Below are 23,354 nucleotides of genomic sequence, written 5' to 3'. Positions count from 1 at the left end.
ACCACATCATCACCATTACTTTCTATTTATGAAGTAAATTACTTTGTATAACCACAGGCTTTTGTACAGTCATGAGTATTTTTTCAAGTATATAATTTTACTAAAGTAGCTTATGTCTTATGCAATACAGCTTGATTACTTTTGAAATTATGATTATACTCATAATAGTTATGAGCCCACATTTTAAAATCCTGAATTTGAATTTGAATGTCCTTTATTTGTGCCACAGGGGGAAATTGCAGTGTTCCAGCAGCAGTATAACAAACAGAGAAAAGAAATAATAAATAGAGTAGAAATGTTAAACTTCAAAAAGCCAATCATACATTGAAAAATTAAACATAAATTAAATGTCAATTTAAGACAGGCACATATGTAAAATATACCGTAATAGAGAGATGTGAGAACACAAAAAAGATATACACAGGGAATTGCACAGAGTTGAATGGATGAGATTTCACTGGTTGGATGTTTGCACGTAATACATTACGATTGCATTTATTGACTTTCAGGAGGGTGTCAATAATGTTCAACCAAAAACAACCTGAACACTTTGAGCATCTCACATTCATCATGACTCCAGAGTTTCTCAGTGCTTATACTTGGCGGGCACAGGGACCATGCGGACTCCTCAGACTCGGAGGGGCCGGGCTCTGGTTTTCCCATGCACCACCATCCACTGACATTGGCCACCGCTCCACATTAAACACCCTGCATTCATAAAAAAAAAAAGGGAAAAAAGAAACGAGGAACCATCTGACAAACGCAGCGTCCACGGGAAGCTGCCTCACTGCTCTCTGCGCTCAGCACCTCGTAAGAAAACAACTCAAACTCAAAGGGGGGACAAAATGGCCAAAAGTGAGAGGCAGAGAAGAAGTTTGAAGAGTGAGGAATTCTTCTTCGACTCCGATGCGTCTCTCTTGGATCAGCAGGATTTGGAGATGTCTAGTTGTCCGTTCAATGACGTCTTCAACTCCAAAGACTCTCACATGGAGCAGATCAACACTTTTCTGAAAAATGTACAAGTTTTGCTGGAGGCTGCTCGGTTCCTTGAGAGCGCCGAGAGGAAGGACGGAAGTGAGTTCATTTGTGCTGCGTTTGATCCTTTTTTTTTTCATTTGCATCTGAATTTCAGGGGGAAAAAACAAGACTTCATTGTCAACAGTCTCAGACAACAAAGGGCTGAGTTCATTCAACTAAGCACCATTGCCTGCAATAAGCACAGCCAATGACAGGGCACCAAAATGATACAAGAGATTTACTCCGAGCACGAAAATACCAGCTTTGTGTATTTTCTGTACTATTTATATCTGCACAATCTGCGCGTTTTCACTTTCGCTTTGCGCCTCCACAACTTCCTACACGTCGATCTGTTTTTATTTTTATTCTCTGCTCCATGCAGCGCACATGAAGCAGTATGACAGCATGATTAGATGCGTGGGTGTGAGTGTTGGCTACCGATCCGTTATATTAAATCTGACCACATTGCAGCGCTCTCCAACTCAGTTTAGGATGATGTCATTGTGCCCCCGCAGACTACACGGGGGAAAAAAAACTTTATAGATATAACGGTGTGTGCGCAATCGATCCATGTGACTTTTATAGCGTATACATATCTGACCTTGCTGTTTAAATTGCTCGCCTAATAATGCGTGATGATTTTACAACCGGTAACTTATTGCTGCTGATAGTATGATTTCCCCGTGATTGCATGTTATTGAATTGCAGGGGAATTTTGAAATGCACCAATAAAATAGACTGCTTCAACAGTAATTATGAATTATTTGAAAAAGTCGAGGTTAGTTGTTTAGAGTCGGGTTTTAAAGGCTGCTGTCTTTTTTTTTTCCTCCTATATACACGGCTCTGCAGCAAGATGTTTTCATGCACGCTGCAAAACTAATTCCAATCCTATATCTATCACGATGCATCGTTATAACGTCGTCCATAACGTGGGAATTTCTGTACAGATCGCAGCTCTTCTCCTCGATTGTTTGCTTCCTGCTTTCTGGAGGTGTGGCGCGTTGGACTCCACATGGCGCGAGCCTCCTCTGCGGTTGGTCCGTAGCGAGCTCAACCCCCGACGCCTGTCAGAGGCTTCCACCAATCAGACTGCCGCTTAGTTGTGTCGTCACGTGTTGCTGGGCATGGCTTCCGAAGGCAAATACCCGCCTACGTTCCCGGTGAATCATGGGAGTTGTAGGAGAGACGACCCTCACACATCAAGATCAAATATCATTTATTTATTTATTTATTTATTTATTTATTTATTTATTTATTTATTTATTTAGTATGTAATGAAAAAAGAACAGAAAACAGAAAAAAAACTAATTATTTTTATTAGGATCTAAAGCTGCAATAACATCGTATTTAAAATGAGAGTCACTGTATTTGAAGGGCTCTAGAAGCTACGTTAAGTTTATTTAGGAGTATTCAGTGAAGGTGGCGATGTAGTTAGCACTGTTTTTCTTCATAGTGAGTCTAGACCAGTCTTTGTGTGGAGTTTACATGTTCTACCTGTGCATGTATGGGCTTTCTTTGAGTACTCCAGGGTCCTCCCTCAATCTAACAATGTTCATGTGAGTTTAAATGGTGACCTAAAAGTTGAATGTTCTGCAAATGAGAGCATGTGGTTGCCTGTCTCTCTGTGTTTTGGCTGACGATGGATGGGCAACCTGTACAGCGTGTATTCCACTGTCAACTCAAATTAGCTCCATTACCATTCGACATCGAAATTGAATAATGCAATAATGAAGATGCATGTGTTAAAAACATAGAGTTTTGTTTTTTCTGTCATAACACTGAAATAATACACTAAATTGCTGTGTAACTCAACTTGCAAATAGGGTAGTTGTATGTGGCAGAAAATTAATAAATACTTGAATTAAGTCATCTCAAATTGTTTTTGTTGACCTGTAGAATATAGAGTTCCCTCATAGAAACACATCTGAGAGTTAAAATTCTTTTAAAATGCACGTACAGAAAATATTCCACCCAGTGAAACCTTATAATAAACGCCAAATGGTCCTATTGATGAAATTTGTGCGCGTTTTACGCTATTTTTAGAGGACGTTGAGGTACTCGCTGTAGCGGAGTCAGAGTAGGGGCAAGGGGGCGGTCGCCCCAGGGCCCACAAGGTCATAGGGCCCCATATCATGTGATGTGTTCACATTTAATCGGAAATAAAATATCATAATAAAATGTGCAGTGTGTGGCAGAAGGTATAGGCATATTAGTGTGGGCTCCAATTTGCCAATTCTTACATTACGACTGTCCATGAATGCATCAGAGCTGTAAGCCAGCGCTGATTGGCTGTGCGGCATGAACGAGTTTTTTCTTTGCACTTGATCTGAACTCTTTGGAGGGAAGTTAAACAGTATGCTAAACACTATGCTAGCCGCTAGCGGTACTACCCAAAACCTAACATCGGAGCCACTGGTGAGTCAGTGAAACCTTCAAAAATATTATTTTTATCAGAATGCTGTGGTCTTAAACACCTGGATATTTATTTGAATGTGCCTTGTGTTGCTTTCAACTACAAGAGGCCACCGAGTCTATTTTTTTCTAATATACATGAATTCCAAAAGATATAGATAGATCTATCTGAATAGATTGTGTAATTTTAGACCAGCTGTGTTCATTTTATATTTAAGCTGTATCAAAGATGGTCCAGATGTAGCCCGTGACTTTTTATCTGAACTTTCAGCACCATGGACAGCAGACGCTCTGAGATTGACACACCTGTCAGGCTGCATTTGCTTGTATGTGTGTGTGTGTGTGTGCGTGCATATGCGTATTTGTTCTTGTGACTTTATTCTGCTTTCTGAAGCACATAGGTTTGCTTGGCTCAATAAAAGTGAGCATTAGTGTGTTTTTTGATGGTAGGATGAGGTATTGTTTGAATGGTAAAATTACTATTAAGAGCCCATCAAGAATGCTCCTCCTCCTCTGGGTACTCGGTTTCCCAGAAAGCACCGCGCTCCGGCCGGCCTCTCGGCCGCTGGGTGCCCGCCTCCCCTCCGCTGAGTGCTGGCCTCTCGGCCGCTGAGAGCACGCCTCCCGGCCGCCGGGTACCCGCCTCTCGGCCGCTGCGTGCCCGCCTCTCAGCTGAGCAGCGAGGTAAACAAACAGGAGAGGAGAGGAAACGAGCAGCAGCAAGACACTTTGCTGGCTGTGCCCTCCCTCTGTGATATTTTATATTCTTTGTATCCGTTTTTGTATCAATTTGATATTGTGTTTCCTAGAAACTTTTAATACTTTGATACACTTTGACTTTTTCTAACGTCGAAGCCTGGAGAGGATTGGCTGTAGCTTGCTAGCTTTGGCGAACACTGGATTTTTCCCCCCTCTTTTTTTTCTCCCTTTTGACAAAGGCTTCTGATGAGGCTGCAAATGCAGTGAGAAAGACTTTCAAACCACGTCGTGTTTTAGTGTCGTCCGGTGTAGAAGTAACCGATGCACTGTCTTCCTTTTCTCTGAAAACGCGCCTGCTTTTTTGCAAAGCTAACGTTGACAGCAGCCTCCGAGAGAATGACGGCTGTCCAGCTAATAAACATCCAACGGTTACTGGAGGCAGCGGAATTTATAGAAAGGAGAGAAAGAGGTAAATAAATGTTCAATTAGAGGGATGCCCGCGAAAGACAAAGGGAAGAAAACATTATTTACTGTCTTTTTCTGTCCGTTTAGGTGATTGTCATTAAGGTTTTAGGAGGAAATGTGTGCAAACTCGTTCATGTCTAATATACGCTGTTGTTGTTTTCCCTCCAACAGAGTGTGAACACGGATATGCTTCGACATTTCCTTCAAGTCAGAACACAAACTACCAGAGGCAAAGAAAATTCCGAAATAAGAAGTTTAGCAGTAACCACAATAGGTAAGAAGAAAACTGAGTACGTGTGTGGGTTGTTTTTTTTTTTTTTTTCCTGTTGCTTTACTTTCACATCACATGCAAAAACCAAACCATAATTCCCCGTAAAGATTGATTCAATACGTAAACTGTGTTTACACATGTATTTCTGGGGTGGTGCGTGTGTTGCAGATTGCATGTGATTATAGAGTACACTTTGCAGACAATGTCAACACTTTTTTTTTTGCATCTCGTTGGGTAAACACGTGAGCTGTCATGAGTGGTCTTTTGACTGCACTGAAACTTGGCCATGTGTGTGTGTTTCAAGAGGTGTGTGTTGTTTCATTAAATGCGCTAAAACATTGCTGGTGACACGTTTGACCGTGTGTTTAGCTTGTGGGGAGGAGAGGGGTGAAGCACCAACCCTCTGCGAGCTCTTCATCAGCTGATTGTCAAACACACTGCAGTGGCCAAGGTTAGGGGCCGTGGCCAAAGGGACAGCCTCAAAACGAAAAATGGAACGTATAATTTTTTTTAATAGCCTTCTTCTAGCTAACTGAAATAAATTATATGAAATAGCAGTGACTTCAATTTAGTTGTTTATTTCAGTTTTTTGTGGTTGACATGCACTTTTGGCCATGTTGAATGTATTTTACACTGTGTGCGAGAGCAACATTTTGTCTTTTGCCCTAAAGAGGGAAAACGCTGCTATTTATGGCTGTTGTTGTTTGCAGACATCCAAAGGTGAATATATTGAGCATCTTTCAGGAGTAATAATGCTTTTTGCAATCAATAATTAACAATTTTTTCTTTATTTACAAGTTTATTTAATAACTTTTCATGTGCATTGTGTAAAAGCAGTTGGAGAGTTTGTGAAAGCTTTAATCTTTTTGAAGATGTACAGCATGACAATTGCATCATTAGCATGCACAAAGATTAAGTCAAGCTCTTTGCTTCCAGTGATGACAGTGATGTGTGCTTCAGTGGAAGTGGGGAGGATCTCCCAATATAAGAACCATATGCATTGTTTTTTTTCTTCTGGTGTTACACAGCTTACATTAATCTGTACATTGACAGTCATACATCAGATGTATATGCTTCTCCCTCTTTCACTCTCTCACTCTGAGCCTTTTAATATTAATGTGCGAGCGGGGCACAAACAGGAACTGCGCATTACTCATCATGAGCGTAGAACACTGCCTTGTTCTGCATGGCAACAGTCTTAATCAGATATACGGTACAGGCTGCGGCCCAGTTTTAACGCCTGACAAGAGCTACTTTTGTGAAGAATAATTGAAGTGTCTATTGTAACAATAAATCAAAGTTAAAGCAAGTTCTCACAAAACATTTTTTACTCTCGTATAAGACTCTAATGTGTGGAGGGAAAAAAAGATTTTAATGGGAGCAACAGACTCAAGAGATGTCTCATGTATGAATTTGTTATCCTCATGTGTGGAAATTTTTGAATTAAAAACAAAAAGAATGTCTCACTTGAGTGTTCAAATATGGCAACTAGACGAGCGCATCATGCCACGCTGCACACGTTCTCGCTTATGAAACATGGAGAAAAAGTATGAGTGCAATCCAGCATTGATACTAAATTCGGTCATTGCGACAGTACAATTATTGTAATAAATTATTTCCATTGCATTTTATTTATGCACTCTGCTTTTTTGTTCTTGCTTGCTTGCTCCAGCTGCCTCTCGGTAGCGTGTCGAGGCTTAAAGTGATGGGCTTATCTGACCCTGTCCTCTGCTGCCTACCGTTTATAGCAGGGTTTCTTTATCTCATTGACCCACTCTGTGTGCATATACATGCGTACACATATGGAGCATGCTTGTCTGCAGATGCAAGCCTGCTGCAGTTGTGTGTGTGGCCTTCAGCCAGTTCATAATCTGTATTGCTTTGTAGTCACACTGCATAGACACATATATCTGATTCAGTAGGTGGGCGAAAGAGGTTTGTGGTGAGGGGAAAAAAAAGGTCCTATGGGGAAGTAAGCTGACTTAAATTGATTTCTCTGCGAGAGAATCCAGGTGAAGAGGCATACTTAGCTGGACCTGAACATAGACATGGCCTCAATTTAACCTTTGCCCAGTGTTAGCTGGACCCAGCTTGGAGGCAATGGATACAGAGTAGTTGATAGATTGGTTGATTTAGGTTCAGAATAATCTCTTTATATTTTTTATGATATTTTGCCAAAACTTCATTAAAATATTAAATGACGACAGTTTCCATATTCATGCCATTCTTGAAGAATTAAATGAATAGGATGAAATCAAATAGTAGCCTTGTCAAAAAAATGAGTGAACATGATTTTAGTAAACCATTCAGAGCTTAGGAAATATTAGGAAATGTGATGTGGCTTACCAAGCAATACAGAAGTAGTGCAATCTCTGTGACATCAATTGGTGCAAATATGCACACTAACGGCATTTTAAAAGTCTACGTTTTACCACTTGGGGCTATTTAAGAGGGGTCTAAACAGAACAGTTGTGACTGTTTAGGTCTACTATTTTGTGATTTGAGTTCAGCTGACTAGATTGTTAAGTGCAAACGCAGTCATGCATGACTGCTGCATGGGTGTAGAATTTGTAAGTTGAAACCTGTCAAGAGCAGGCGTGCGAGCGCTCGCACAGGTTTTCTGGAAATGGCCTGTGCCAGCTTACGTGGGGAGCTCAGTGTTTTGCTGTGATAGCAGCAGCTAGTCAACCTGGTCGTAGACCTTGTCGTGTTAAATCAAATACACTGCCACGGTTCACTTAACATCCACTCTTGCATGTGCAACTACATGAACAGTAATGCATTTTAATGTAGTCGTGTGGTGTTTTTATTGGTGTAAATAATTAAACTTGAGGAAATAATTTTCTCTGAAGCGGGGCCAGTTTTCACAGACTGAACTGCGGCTTTTGAAAGTTGGCAATTCCTTTGCTCCATTATATTTTGGTTCTTTTCTCCCCACATAAATTCTAGCAAAATGGCAGTTTTGTCAACTGAGGTCACTATTAACATTGATTAAAACCCTGCAGCCTCCGAGATGAAGCTGAATCCAGTTTGTGGAGATGGGAAAATAGCCATTGAAGTATCATGGGAAAATCTTGTCTTCCCTCAGTATGTTGCCACACTGAGACACTCTTAGGGACCAGCTGATTCACTTTTCATTATTAACAGAGCAATGCATTCTGGCTGTGTGTGTCTGTACGCATGCTCGCACTAGCCCAGAAACACACACTCAAATGCACAGTGTGAACTTAAGTGTCTGTTGTGTCACACACATCCTCCTACTGTTCAGCTGTGCATTATTGAGGAAGGGGCTGCAGAATGGTGCATTCCTGGATGTCACGTTGACATTCGATTTCCATGGATGTGGAATTGATCTTGTTTGGGATTAATTAATAAATCCATAAATCAAATTTGACATGCCTATTCCCTATTGCCCGGTAGCCCGTGTTTTCCCAGCTCACATACTTCATTATCTTATTACGACTGATTTTCCCATGTAGGATGCTTTGTATTTTTTCCAGTAGGTCTTCTTTTGCTCAGTTTGCAAAGAGAATCTCTGTCACTGACATTGACATTGTCTATATTCTGTTTTTGCAGGTCTACACACAATGAGCTGGAAAAGAATAGGTGAGTTGGCTTTATATTGTGTCTAAAGCATTTCACCTTTAAACCACAGAGCATTGCCTATGGGTCCACACACACACACGCACACACACACACACACACTCACCACCTTGACATGTCAACGTCCCTCCAGTTCTGCTTTCATTTTCGTGCCACAAGGTTTTTGACCTCTTCCAAGTATGCATAACAGGCTGTAATACTGAAAGTGAAGGGTGGCCCAGTTGTGGTGGGGACATTTTTCTGGTGTTTCTCTCTGTCACACACACTTTGTATTTTTTTTTTGTGTGTGTTCGTAAATAGTGTGTTCTTCCACTGCAATGTGGCTCAAATCCTTGTTTTTACTCTGTGGGTTTCTCCTCATTTGCTCAAGCCTAAGTGCATGTGTAGCACATGCCCGTGTGCCCAGAATGGTAGTACGCATAAAAGTGTGCATAAATCCTCAGCTGCTCGCTTCACTTGTAGACTACGCTAAACACTTACTGTTGAATTACGTCTGTAGGCAAGACTGAATGCTGGCAAAGCCTACAATGGTTGTTTGCTTTGATGGAGAGATGTCTTTTCATTGGTATGTAATAGTGTTTCCAGGGTCAGCTTGATAACTTCACATAATATGCTTTAAGAGGTTTTCCAGCCTGAACGCGAATAAGCAGACTGCATTCATGATTGTGACCACAGCGATAGAAGTGGGGTATTCAGCGAGATCTGGGTTTGCTATGGTTTACCACTCCGTCCTCTGAAGAGAGGAGGAGCAGGTTTCTTAGAAGCCCTTATCAGATTGAGTTCACCACCCACATAGTGTGCTCGCCGGTGTTTATGCTCTGGGACTTTGCAGGCTTCAAGAGTCAAGCTTGTAAAGGGTTTTCTGTGACACCGTAAATAAGAGTGGCTAGACTTTTAAGATTTATGCTAAAAAGAAAAAAAAAATCTAGTCTTCTTTCCATTTCATTATCTCTAAATGTGTGGGTACAATGAAAGGATGTGGGAGGCTGGATCCATTCAGCGTAATTACATATCACCTCGGCCTGTTTTTCTCGCCATTCTCCCTGGCAGCCTCTTCTGAAAGGATGGGAACATTGGAAGGAGAGCCGTCCAGTGAGTTAAATATAGAAGAGAGTTGATGTGTCATCTTGGTGCTCATATGCGAAGCCACACAAGGCCAGCCGGTCGGCTGACTGGCCTCGGCAGATTGCAGCACCCATGCGGGGTTGCATTTTTTTTTTTTTTAAGTGTTCCACCCACACAAATACATTTTTTTTTTAAAAAGTGCCAGCTCTGTTGTTTGTTCCTACAACGCAGTGTGAAGGCTGTTTTCGTCACTCCTTCCACGTTCGTGTTGCTGTAGCGTAGCCTGTTTCTCTGGCCATTTATGGCTTATAGTCATATCTGCCAATCAGAGCAGGCCGGTGCAGAGACTGTGCATGGCGGAACAGAAGGGATCAGTGCGAACTCCTTTTCTCAGTTGTGGCATACTATTGAGTTGTGGTCACTGCAAAGTTATGAGCCATTAGATCATTTAAATAAGTGGTTGAATAATACCTCACACATCATAAAATTATTGAGCAAGACACATAAAGAGATTGTTTTTACCCACTCATTAGTGCATTTTCCAGAACTAGTTTCCCATGTGTGTGTTTTGAATCCAGCCACTTTTACAACTTCCAGTGAGACTTGTATCCTCTCCCACCTCTTTTTCCTGGCTCCGCTTTGCACGCTCACCCACAGAGATCTGCCTGAGAGCAGATCAGGTTGGGAACAGGCCGTCCTGTACCATGCTACTGTACCGAATCCACATACTGACACCCTGGGTTTTTTTTTTTCGTCAAGCTTGTTTTTGTTTTCACCTGGATACATTAATGTTGTTGCTTTGCAGGTGACTAGTACAAGACTAGTCCAATCTGGCTCAGCAAAGAAAGAGGGTAAAAATTGAAATGGTAATCCATCTTTTTAGAAGCACACTTAAAGTCAGAATCATTTATAATCCCCCCCCTTTTTTTGCCAGCAGCTAATCCAATTCCCTTTAAGTACATGCCCTACTGTAAGTTATATGTATCAGGCATACTTGTTCACCCGAGTGTGTCAGGCTTATACCATGATTCTGCAGCAGCGGCGGCTCTCGTTCCATCTCAGCAGACTTCCAAGTCTCATAAATTGGAGGCATCTCCTTTATGTTCCAGGCTTCTTTCCCAACACTTATCAGCCCTTCTGTATCAGCAGCCGGCGAGACGTTTCGCCTCGCGTGGCTACCGCGGGTCTTGATAACCCCTGTGACGTTGAGACCCGCGGTGACAGCAAGAGACTTCAGGAAGGGGATGAAAGGCACTGGGAGGAGGAAACAAAAACCCCACATTCCAGACGCGTCTACAGCGGGACCAGATAACATGGAGGCTCTGCTGCTTTGATCATGAACCTCCAAACGGCCTGATATTACTTTACGCTGCCTAAGTAGAGGTTTAACAGTAAAAAAGCTTGTCTGCCTGCGTGTTGCTGCTCTACCGCTTTGATCTCATAGCCTCCTCTATATTAGTCGTCTTCTGTTGATAATAAATTCCCCAGCTGAGGTGAGCGGTTGGTTACAAAGTGGCTGTGTATGACATTAAACAACTGAGGCTTCCCAGAGTTTAATCTGTATGTGTTTCAACAGCATTTGGTTTATACATTTTAAGTGACGTCTTTATTTATTGATAATCGATACAGAAAGGCTTTTACTTGCTACAATAAATCCACCATACCCTCCGCTTATCATTCCAGTTCCTCCAGTGCTGAGACATATTCATTTATATATTGTTTATTGAGGCTGAGCCTGAAATACATGCAGCAATTATTTTCCCCTGGTGCCTCCACGGTGGAGGCAGCATTAGCTTTTCTGCTTGATTCTTTACGAGTGAAGCTGGTCGCACAGAGCGTGCGTTAAACACCTTTCGGTGTGTGCTCCAGGAATATTAATTAGAGCAATACCTGGTGATTAGACTCGTCCTTGGATGGCAGGTAAGGAGTACTGGTGCAGCCTAAATTTGTTTTTGGTTCAGCACCATCTCCTCCTGCGACTTTGGATTTTCTGAGTGAAAGAGAAATGGTTTCTTTATCCTGCTGCAAGGCAGATCAGGTGGTTTGATTGTATGATTTGGTTTAAAAATCGAGACATCCGCTTGCTATATAAAAAAAAAAAAAAAAACATTGTGTTGCTTGGACAAAAAAAAAGAATATCACTACATCGTTGTCACATCTTTTAGTTTGTTCATACTTTAGTGAGGACTGGAGGCTTTTGTATATTCCTATTCTTTGCAACCAGTGGGCTATAAAGTCTTTGCTGTTGTTGGAGCCTTGGGGTTGGATGAGCAGTCAAACATGAATAAGCTTCGGTTTTATTTATTTTTTTTCCCTGTACTGATGCTCCTTGAAGAAAGCAAACTGCTTCACCAGTCTTTCTGTTGTCCGCCCGGTGAGTGCAGCCTATTCTCAGGCTCTGCTGCAGGGCCGAAACTGGGACCATTTGTTCAGACCAACGTGACGACTTGTAAGCTTTTCTTGGCTCAGAAAAGCAGCTTAAGGGACTTGATCTTTGGTCTGGTGAGCCCAGCTAGAGCGCACGCACACGTGCTGCACCATGTCACCTCCCCTTTCTCTCAGGCCACCAGGCTCTGTTCTTGAAAGCCCGGCTTGGCTTCGGCTTAGCTGGCGATGGTGTCAGGGGACGGGGAAGTCATTGACAGGCTGATGGGATGAGTGGAGGGATCGGTCAAACACACCTGACTCAGGAGAGCGCTGAGCAGCATGCAAGCCTGATTTACACTCCGCTGTGTGAACATTGAAAGTATTTCCTTCTTGTAATTAACACAGAGAGACATTAGCCTTAGTGCTCGCCTCTACCAGCTATCAGATGGTAGCCCTTCTCCTTTATGGACTTGTTTGGCAGGTGCACAGTTTGTTTGTCTCAGTACAAAGTGAAAGTAGCTGGTTTAAGCTATGTCCTCAGAGATACAAACATTAATCCAGGAAGCCAAGCCAGGAAGGTCACTTTTCCACTAGCGCCAGGTTCATGGCACAGGTGGGTCATTTTGTGTTGGGGTAGAACACAATTGAATCCAACTTTATTGATTTGCCTTTCAATCACACCTGTCTGATCTAGGTTGCCAGATTTCTGACATTAGGATCTTTTTGTAGATTGACATTCTCAAGTAGTTTAGTCACATACATCAGAAAAACACGTTCTCACCTTTTACAACACTGAAATATTTCATGTTCAACTGAGCATAACACACAGACAAAATGTGGTTCCTTATCAGCCACGTTTGGGTAACAGCATGTGCACTAGATGACTAAAAGAAAACACTTTTAATAAAAAAAAAAAAAGTATTTCTGTTCATATGAACTTAGCTTGTAACTTCATTTTACTTCAAATTACATTTTCACCATGTTAAATTTGTTGGCGATCTCAAAATATTGCCAATTTTTTTCACGTCTGACATAACCTATTTTTGATTTCTTTAAATCCATTTTGAATTTCGACCAACTTATCCAGCAATTAAGGGTGCTCACTGAACTCCCCGTCCAGTACAAATGCATTTACAGCTTAGCGTGTCTCCTCTGCACCACCTGCAGTGCTGGCTTCAGAGAGCGGCTCCAAATGATGGGGGTGTGTATGTGCACACACACAGGGGGTGTTCACTTTGAAGCTTTTTCCTCAGAAATACATCATCATACAGAACAGACTGACAGCAGGTTTCCCTCATCGTTTCACTTTTTTGATACAGAGACTAGATTACACAAGAAAATCGATCATTGGTCTAATCAGCTAATTTTTATTGTAATAGTTCCAGTATTTTTTAATTAACATAATTTAGTTCCATAAAGTTAAATAAGCAGTATGAATCAGAATACATTTGGAAATATAACATCGCTGCTTACCAGCTGTGTGTACAATCAGAGGTCATGGTTGTTTTGTTCAAGAGTCCACCCTGCGCAGATGTTGTGCAGACAGGTGGGAAGAAAAGCCTCCACACAGGAGACTGGATGTCGGCACTTGAAGGCTCATCCATCACTCACATCTTGTCTAGCGTTTGTGACTCTTGACTTGTCTTATCTTGGCGCCTTCGTGTTGTGCCCTTATCCTGTAAAAGTGCATATTTATACAGCGTTGAGTGCAGTGGCACTGGCACGAAGTGTAATAAAAGCTGAATGTGCATACGGGCTCGGTCAGCAGGTTCCAGCCATTAAACCAGCTGCTGTCTGATTCAAAGGTTGTTTTAATTCTCTGCCGTGGACAGAGGTGCATTTTCAGTTGTTTAGTGGGTGCTCAAATTAGCTTGAGGACTGTATGCTCATGCTGTGTTTCCATATCCAGTAGATGGTTCTAATCCTCCTACACATTGTGTTCAACTCGTGCCATTAGGGACATGGTGTCAGCGTTGTTGATAAGCCCACTTTGGTCCAAATGGACGAGGCTCCAGTTACATTCTGTTCCAGGAGGAACCGCTCCTACTTTCCTTTCATCAGCAGCTTGTTACGTTAGCAGCTCAACCAACTTTAATCTTAAAGAGAGAAAAAGAAAGAAGCGGTGAAATTTCGATGCCTGTTGAAGACGCAGGGCAGACTCACTTAGGCTAAATCTGAATATGGCTTCTATTTTTAGTGTTACAGCTAGGGGAAAAAGGGGGAAACACCACTGGCTTCTGACCAATCAGAGGTTAACTTCTCTCCAATGAGAGTGGTACGGTGGAGAAGCTGAAAGAGAAGTCTCCACCCCTTACTCCCACAACGACGACGTCACATGCTTTCTCATCATCCGAGCCGACACTGAATGTCATTATTTGCAGTTTTGTATGATGAGAATTTAGTCTAATGCCCAGAGGGTCTTCCTGCAACTTAACTGGGTTAAGTGACTTAGAGAGATCAGTTTCTAAGTTTAACTGGGGTGAGTGAGAAAGTGAAGAGAGAGAAAAGAAGGCTGATGATGAGTAGTTGGTCGAGACTTGTTTACCACCCTGTAAAGTACGGCATTAGAATACAGAAACATCTGTAGTATGGTTGTGGTCAGATAGCACAGCCTCCTCCCTGCCCCCACTCTACACCCACAGCCAACATCTGTCTGGATCTCCCTGACACATTTTTGGAGCTGGGCCATGCTTGAGTTTTAATCTAAAGCTTGTGCCCTCACCCCTCCGGTCACACAAGGCTAAGGGGAAAGAGGGGATTGCAGATGGGTCAGATTGGAGAGAATCGGACTGATGACGTGGAGTTTAGAAATGCTGACCACAGAGTTACTTTGTCCTCACTGTCAGTGTCCTCTATCAAAAATAAAATGCAGTCGTCCCTAAAAGAGGTGACCACATGAAAAGAGATTTGTGTAGAGTTGTGATCCAGTCAGCTGATATGTATTTATAGGCATGAGGGCGATCGGCTTAAGAAAAATGCAGTGATACCATTGCTTGTGTCTGCGGTGTGATTCTTGCACAGCGTGCAAGCAAAGGCATCTCCCTCTCCTCCATCCCTCCTTCTCTCTGTCCCACTAACTCCTTCTGCCTCCCCCTCCGATCTTCCTCATCTCTTCCTCAGCTCCTGTGGCCGTCCTTTCCCCCTCACTCCATCGCTTTGTCTCTCGCCCTCTTTCTTTTTCTCTCTCCTCCAACCTTTGTCAGTGGAGCAGATTAAAAGGCAGTGTGCACGTGTGAACTAATCCGTGTGTTAGTGATGGGCTTCAGCCCTGCAGTCTCTTGGCCGAGACTCCCCCCCCCCCCCCCCCCCCACCCCCCCCCCCCCCCCCACCCCACCCCCCTCCACTTCAACCAACTCTGCACGTGTGTGTGTGTGAGAGCACGTTTTTCTCAGCGATGGCTGAGAGAAGAGGGTAAATTGCTGCGCTATCCTCTCATCCCCTTTCTCTCAAAGTCACTTGTTTCGAATCATGTTTTTCTCCTCCGTTTCCACTTTATCCTAATCTAACCTCTATCCCTCTTTTGCACTGTTGCCATGTGTCATTGAGCTTGGTGGCTTTAGTGGTTTTCCTGTGACAGCAGCATTGGTCTGCCTGGTAATCAACTGTGCTTCACTTTATTTACCATTTGTGGCCTCAGGACGGGCAAGCTGGGCTCCGGCATGTGCACATTGATTTTTTTTTTTCTTTTTCTGTTTTTTTTTCAGCTCACATTTGCATTTTATTGCCCTCAGGTTTCCACTATAGTTTCAGCACTAAATCTATATGCATTTTACATTTTTACTGCGAACTCACTGCCAGTCGCAAAGACTTTCTCTCTTCTGCATGCTGAATCTCTTTTTCGGGATTGAGGTCACAACTGCCTGAATACTCAGAAGTCTCATTCCCACCCACCCACCCACATGCAGCTATGCGTTTTCATCCCCTCCGCATTTCTTTTTTTTTTTTTTTTTTTGCTCCCATCCATCCGAGACTTGTTAATAATTATTTAGATGATAAAAATGATGCTGTATGTGGAAGAGAGACGAGGATTTCACTCATTCCTCAGCTCCTTGTTAAATCTGACAGTTTGGACAGAGCAGTAAAACCCTCCGCAGATGATCAAAACTGGCTCTTTCTCTGAAGTGCAGCAGAAATCAAAATGCTGCTGCTCAAGTATTTTCCTGTCAAAACATCTGAGGTTTTTCTTTTCTTCTCTTTTGTGTCGTATAGATTTTGAATTTGGTATTTACTGCGAAGGGAAAGATACTCCTGAAGTTTTTCGCCGGCCATGAAAACCACTCACTCACTGTTAAAGTGGTCCGAGCACATATGAATAGTTAAGTTAGTACTCTCCTTTGCAGCTCCATGAATTGGTCATGGCTTTTACTCTTTCAGGGTGAAGGGTTAAATCCCTACTCATGCCAACCATGCATGAAATGCACAAACTCATGTTCAGCTCAAACCGTGCGTGTTTTTCATGAGTTTTTTAGTAGTTGGCACAGTTTGGAGAAACATGTCGCATTGATGTTCAAATCTCTCATGGCAACTTCAAGCGATCCGAGTAGATTTTTAGTCATTTGCCATCGCTAAACCCAGTGGAATTCCTGATAGATCGGCTTTTGCTTGTGCCCATGGCGAGTTTCTGGGCAGATTACACAGACAGAGCGCTTCTCTTCCTCCCCCACTCTGTATATCTCTCACCCTCTCTCTCTCACTGTGACTCTCTCTACATCCATCCCATCTGTCCGTGTTTCATGGAGGAGATGAGTATCCGTTTATGAGGGGAAAATATGAGAGCCTACAGTTTCTGTAGGGTGGAGATTGCTCTAATCCCATCTCTACGTGTAGAAATGTAGCGGAAGAGCTGGGGATGGAGGAAATACAACTTCTAATCTGAAGGTCTCCTAATACTTTATATGTATTTATTGTCACCTTGGTTGCAATTATTAATATATTTTATAATAATATTTGTCAAACAGAACAATGCCTGTCAGGTATCGCCACTTTGGCTTCACATCGCATGCCAGCTTTAAGTTCCTCTTGAGCCTTGTGTCAAATTATAAATCATTAACGCAAAGTTATGAACAAGAAGGAAATGTCACAATAATGATCACATTTTAAACGGACAACCTGGGCTCCGTCTGTTTGCCGTTTTATTTGCTCGCTATTTATAGTGCTGATAATAAAGCCATAATTGTCAAACGCACACGACAGGCCTCCACGTTTGCAGCCAGCCTGGTGCCTCCGTGATGACTGTTCCAGCAGTTAACATAGTGAGCTGTAGTTTCCCCTGATGAGAAAAAAAAAAAAAAAAATCTATTTAGTCAGGTGCCATTTTCTGTATGGGTAAACATGTGACCTCGGCTACAGCCTGACAGCAGTCATGTGAGAGAAAGGGAGAGAGAGAGAAAGAGAGCGAGTGTGACCCCACCTCACCAATGAATGAGATGAAAACACCCACAAGGGGCATATTTAGCAGGAAAAAAAAAAGCAAAATAACAATGCTTTGTGTTAATCCAGCAAACCAGTAAACAAAGGTGGTCAAAGAAGCACAGAGAACTGTTGTGTTTCATGTCAGGTAGAATTTTATTGTCCCCTTGGGGACGTTGTCTTTCACATTACTTTCCATATTTACGAGGTACGAGTCAAAACATATATCCCACTCTAGAAAAATGAAAACAATACACTGGTCAGTGAGGCCTGGTGATCAGGCTGCTTTAGTCTGAGTAGTTTAAGCTCTTCTATTCTTTTCTGTACCTGTGCTTAGAGGGTAGTAGAGTTTGATATTTATGGAGAGGGTGTGTGAAGTCTTGTTTTATAGAGGTTGGGATGTTTGAAATGACCTTTCCGTTTATTTTGGTGCAGCTGGGTGTGGGAACGCAGGTCCTTTTCAAATCAGTTTGATTCACTGGAGAGAAAAAAGAAAACAGTTACCAAAAGGAGTTTTTTTTTTTTTTTTTTGGTTGATTAGATAAATAGATGTCCATACAATAAATAAAAAAATCAATTATTTGCTCTATGATGTCTATTTGCTGCCACAATTTCAAACGTATACTATTTCCCAAACCAAAAAAAAAAAAAACATTTATTCGTTGATCGACTGATTGAACTTCTGAGTCAGTAGTCTTTTCCCCAGAATGGTTTAAATGTATTCAGTTCCTGTATTTATGGTGGAGCATCATGTGGAAGAAATGGACGCGTGGTTTGCCATGTGGTTTGAGTCCGACCCTCCTCATCTCCATGTATATTACATGTCACCATCTGCAGAGAGTGGCTCAGCGGGCCACATGTTTGCATGCTGTTTCTCCACGTATGATGTTAGAAGTGGTGCCTTACAGGAGATCAGCCTCGACCACCACTGTTTTCACCCCTGAGGGAATGGAGTTTGGCTGTTTTGGAAAATATTCGTCAAGCACAGAAGAAATAAATCATCCACGCCCACAATTTGCGTCTGATTTAATTGCCCTCCTCTTCATTGTTAGATCAGTTTCTGCTGATTTGGTCATAGTCTGAAATTATTTGACTTAGTCTGCTTTGGATGAGGCTTTGCATAATAAGATGCTGTAATTTGTCAAATAATCTTCATCATCACTGCTTATCATAATTTCTGGCTGTGCTAAATGAGCATTGAGACCACTCAGAGTTAAACAATGCCAAAACCCGCTCATACAAGTTTTTTTTTCTTTTACCCATAGGGCCTCTGTAATAGCATCTTCATTTCCTTTCTTATGTCAGTTTAAAAGATTTACTACTGAGACAGTCGTTGATGAGGTGTAATTAGTGTAATAACTGGGTGAAGGGTTACGTTTCCTTCCTCTACATGTATTAGAAGTAGGTCAGATTGGGGGTGTATGTGTGTGTTAAATGGGTTTGAGGGAGTGGGCGGGCTGTCAGAAGAGAAGTGTATCGACTGGTATCTGGGCTGGAAATCCGACCTTCCACTTTAGAAGCTCGTCCAGTAATTATGTCAGACATCTTGAATGGCCTGAGAAGTTATCTATTATTTATGTATTCACAAGTTGGGAATCTAGGGCAGCTATATTTTTTTTTTCTCAGTCGCTCACGCTCCAACTAACTGTGTTTGTTCCAGAGGACTTTGAATGAAAAATAAGCGCCAAGGTGGTTTTCTCTGTGCTGTCTGCTGATGCTTTTGTTTTCTGTATCTGTATCACCTATGAAGTAATTCAATGCCATTTATCTTATTCACACACGAAATACGTTTTCGTTTTTTCTTTTCACTTCATGGAATGCCATCCGATGAATTACAATGACATTTTTAACGATAAAATGTTTTCAATTTTAAAGTTTGTGATCAAATTTGCGAGAAGCCACATCAAGGAATATGTAGACACCAGAATTTAAAACATGTAGCACTTTTTCAGCTTTGGTAAAGTCTGGGTTTTTTTTCCATAATTTCTTTGCTGTCTTGTATTCACTCTTTCACGAGCAGATTAATACTGTAGTAGCCAGATATTGAAGATGCAGAGTCAGTCAGCCTACAGTGAAGTAATCCTCGCTATATCTGTGAGTTCAGTGTAGATGAACAAAGGTTAATAGGCACTAAATTTCTCGATAGCTCAGTAATGGAATATGTAGCCATTATTGCCTCTTGAAGGATGGATTGTATAAAAATTGCATGATAATCACCTTTTACAGTTATTTAAAAATGAATAAATGTCAGGTGCTCTATCAAGGAGAACGTAGGGATTCTAAAACAGCACAAAAGGCCAGATTACCAAAAGCCAAGCATAATATTTTAGATGATAGTTTCCTCCTAGTGCAATGTAGCCCTTGGTATTGTTGTTCATGACAAGATAGAAAAGTTCTGTGATCTTTTCATTGCTTTTTACTCCATTGAGCAGGGACTTTTGGGAAATAACCATGACCCAACATAAAACATGGAAGAAGATTTCTTCCTTTTTTTATGTCTGAAAATGTGGAGTACAGCTTCATAAAAACATTCCTTTGCTGGTTGAGAAGTTCCCATGGTAAAGAAGAAAGAAAAACTGCAGTTTATCACCTTGAAAAATACAAGACCGTCTGTGTTGGTATTTTAACAAGACTGAGGATCCGTTCGAATGAGCACACAAAAGCTGCCTGTGTTCGTGTCTGTACACAGCTGGGCTTTACTTTCAGGTTCTTCTTCACAATGCCCTCACACTCTTCTCGTGAATTATTCCTCCAGAGGCACTGGAATATTTTCAAAACACCACGGCTCTGATTGCTTCTAATTGCTGAGAATTACAGCTCGTTGCTGTCATTATACACCAGATACACATCACCGTGGCTCACATTTGGAAGTCTGCGTGTTTGCTGGTGCTTGTTTTGAATTCATAAATGGCTAAATACATAAGAGTGCATGTGTATACTGCAATGTATGTGGCCTTCGTGACTCTTCATGAGGACACAAGCACTGTGCGCGTGTGTTGGTGACACAGGAGCAAGAGTAAGTGTTTACATGGGACGTGCTTAGGTTCTGTATGAACTATATGGTGGGCTGCTCCTCTGCATCAACGGCGAGAGCTTTGAAGTGGTTGTCTAAAGCTGAAGGCAGTTTGATGTATTTGTACAGCAGCTTCAAACATACAGAGAGCAGTGCAGCAGATTTCTTTTACTAGACACTTACCCACAAGTAGACTTGACTCTTGTTGGTTAAATGTGATTACACTCTATCACGTATGTGTCTTTTCTTAGCCTTACAAATGAAGCAGAGCATTGTGAATCCGAACAGAACAAAACTGAAGCAAATTTGAAAAACTATTGTGGGATGTGGGAGAAACACGTGATTCGTGGAGGGAGTTGGGTTTGGGGAAGGTGTGGTGCAGTGACCCAGGGCTGGCTGGCTGCTCGCTCACATGTCAAAGCCAAAAGGCAGAGCTGCCTGCCTGCGTACCCATCTGGGGCCCGTCGGAGACATGGGCAATGGGAGCACACACACACACACACACACACACACACACACACACACACGTATACACTCTTCTAACTGTGACAGACACACACATGCAAACATGGACTAGTGGAGTGAGTAGGATGGAAGCCCCCTCATTGTCTCAGGAGAAAAGAGAAGGTGGACTGCGTCACTGTTGAGTCTTTAAGCCTTGTCTTTTGTTTACAGCTAAGAAATGCATAGGAGAGTGTTGGAGGGAATTTCAATAAATTGCACAGCACCTCTGAATTGTGAACTTTTCTTTGATACACACTTAGCAAGTTACAGATTCAGCTCAAGATGTGATTGTGTTGATTGTTTCTCGGTTTTTTTATGTAGCTTATTTTACATCCTTCTTGTATGATTATATGCTGGACAGTAATCAGTAAACACTTGCTGCCTTTGTATTTCACTTTTAATGCACTTTCTTTACAACTTCAGTCATCTCAAAAGCATTTTTCACTGCCAGTTGCATCCTCCTTTTAACATAGTTATGTGGCATCCATAGTATACCAAAGATCAAAGATCATCGTGTCTTCCTCCTCTTTCAACAAAAGAACGGACATTTTGGATGCATCCAAATATGAGGAAGAAATCTGGGAATAAATAAGGTTTCAGACCCTCATATTGAGGGATGACTATGAGATGGTCTTGAGGCGTCTCTTGGGATAAAAGCTTCATATCCGAGGAGACGAAAATGGAAACTAACAGTAGACCTGAAGTTATACTAAAACAGGATAAGTTTATGTTTTATTCACCCTGCCCGGTGAATGAAACATTCAGCTGCCCTCACTGTGTGTAAAATATCAGAAATGTGAAAGTGCAAAATAAACTGTTCGAACAAAGTTGATTCAGCTTGCTCAACTGTGTAAAACACCTGAATGAGATCCTCTAACCGCTTTATCATGTTTAAATGTAATTTTGAACTCTTAATGAAAGCTTAATTGCTCAGGAGATGACTGGAAACAAGCTGACGATTTTGATATTTTGAGATCTGAAAGCTGCTGTTCTCAGCTGTTTATAAACTCTGATTTCCAGGTAACTGCCATGAGCGGGAGGGAGATCAGCACAGGCTGGAGCTTTCTCTGTGTTTTTTGGGGTTTTTTTTGGATAACCTGGTACATTATAAAACAATCTGTATTAAGGTTGGGGCATGGAAGCTGTGTCTCACTGCCAAAGATAATGCAGGATTTTAAAGCCAGCTTTGGGCTAACGTATGCCCACGGGGCTGCTTCCTCCAAAGGAAAACGGGAAAAAAAACAAAAGCAAATCAGCAAATCCTAAACAAAATGAAAGACTGTTACATTATCCTTTGTCCAGGAGTGTCCCTCCGCTGAATATAACAAGAAACCAGACTGTTTTGCCTGGGTTGCCTGACGAGGCTGAGGGATTTGATATCCCTGCTGTGCGTGACAGTTCGGAGCATAGGGCCTGGTTGCAACCCGCCACGTGTTACGTAATCCGCCACAGATGGAGGGTTCTTCATTCAGCTCACCGTGCCATTCATTAGACCTGGAAGTGCAAAGTTCAGAATAGCAGTCTTCACAGTTTATAGTCTGCATTCAGGAGACGTTACCTTTTTTAATGCACTCAGAGACATGGCAGACCTTAGTGTTCATTCTGGTTGTCGTGTTTGTCATTCGTTGGGTGGGGTGCGTTTTGTTGTTTTTGCACTGAATGCTTGAATCTCTCAGCTTCAACAGTGAAGTCATTTTTATCGCGTTGTTTGAATATAATAGCTCCATCAAGACCCAAAGGTCTCGTCTTTCCATTCTGTAAGCTTCCCCATCCTTATACTATCAGTAACATTTGTACACTTACGTTTCCACACCTATACTGAGCAAAGCACTGTTGCCTCTGCCAGTGATGGCTCCTCTCAGGAGAACAGATTGACTCCCACAGGAATTCCACATGAAGAACTACCTGAAACTGTGATCCTGTAACATCATGTCCAGCACCTGAGCAGCCAAGGAGCTGAAGCTGTGAGGCCGCTCAGCAAATCCATACCACTTTATGTAACCCGGACCGGTGTGTTTTTCAGAACTCTTGAAACAGAAGGCTCTGTTGTTGGCTACATGGCTACCAGAAGGCGGAGGCAAAAACAGATCCTGCCTGCAGCGTGCAGGTATTTATGGTCACAAGCAGCCACTCATATTGTAAGCTGCAAAAGGCTTAAGCTCTCGGGCTGTGGGTCTGCATGATAAACATGCCTTTTCAGGGATTAGGGTCCTGTCTTGGGGGGGAATCACCAGTAGCCATGAGCCTGTGACCTTTAGCCCCTTCTTGAGACGGTTATTCCTCATTTAGACTGACACAATGATACAGGGTTATCTATCTGTGTGGGCCAAATGGCTTCAGGTGACCTTCACTCATGACCCTCCTCTTAACCTGGCCTGGGCTCTTCACAGATCAGAAATTAATCTGTGACAGCAACATTTAAAGGCTGTTTAATGCAGAGCGAGGAGCGCTGAATCGACCCGTGTTGAACGAGCATGTGTGGTCTGGCGTTGGAGATAATGCTTCTGCTGCAGATGAGCGTGATAGCT

General features: G+C 42.2%; 1 protein-coding gene across 2 annotated transcripts in view; it reads left to right on the top strand.

The window, feature by feature from the left end:
* Positions 1-744: 744 nt before the first annotated feature.
* mxi1 (max interactor 1, dimerization protein) overlaps positions 745-23,354 on the top strand; it is a 32,510-nt gene continuing 9,900 nt past the window's right edge. The window contains exons 1-3 of one of the 2 annotated variants that reach the window (XM_030093270.1): positions 745-1,074; positions 4,765-4,867; positions 8,441-8,470. In XM_030093270.1, the coding sequence (XP_029949130.1) occupies positions 846-1,074; positions 4,765-4,867; positions 8,441-8,470 (362 nt within the window). In that variant the 5' untranslated portion in view covers positions 745-845. Of the gene's footprint in view, positions 1,075-4,114; positions 4,598-4,764; positions 4,868-8,440; positions 8,471-23,354 lie in introns of those variants that run through there. The other variant, XM_030093271.1, reaches the window with a different exon arrangement.

Source organism: Salarias fasciatus, chromosome 6 (genome assembly GCF_902148845.1).
Source record: "Salarias fasciatus chromosome 6, fSalaFa1.1, whole genome shotgun sequence".
NCBI classification, from domain to species: Eukaryota; Metazoa; Chordata; class Actinopteri; order Blenniiformes; family Blenniidae; genus Salarias; species Salarias fasciatus.
This window is presented reverse-complemented; position numbering and strand designations above follow the sequence as displayed.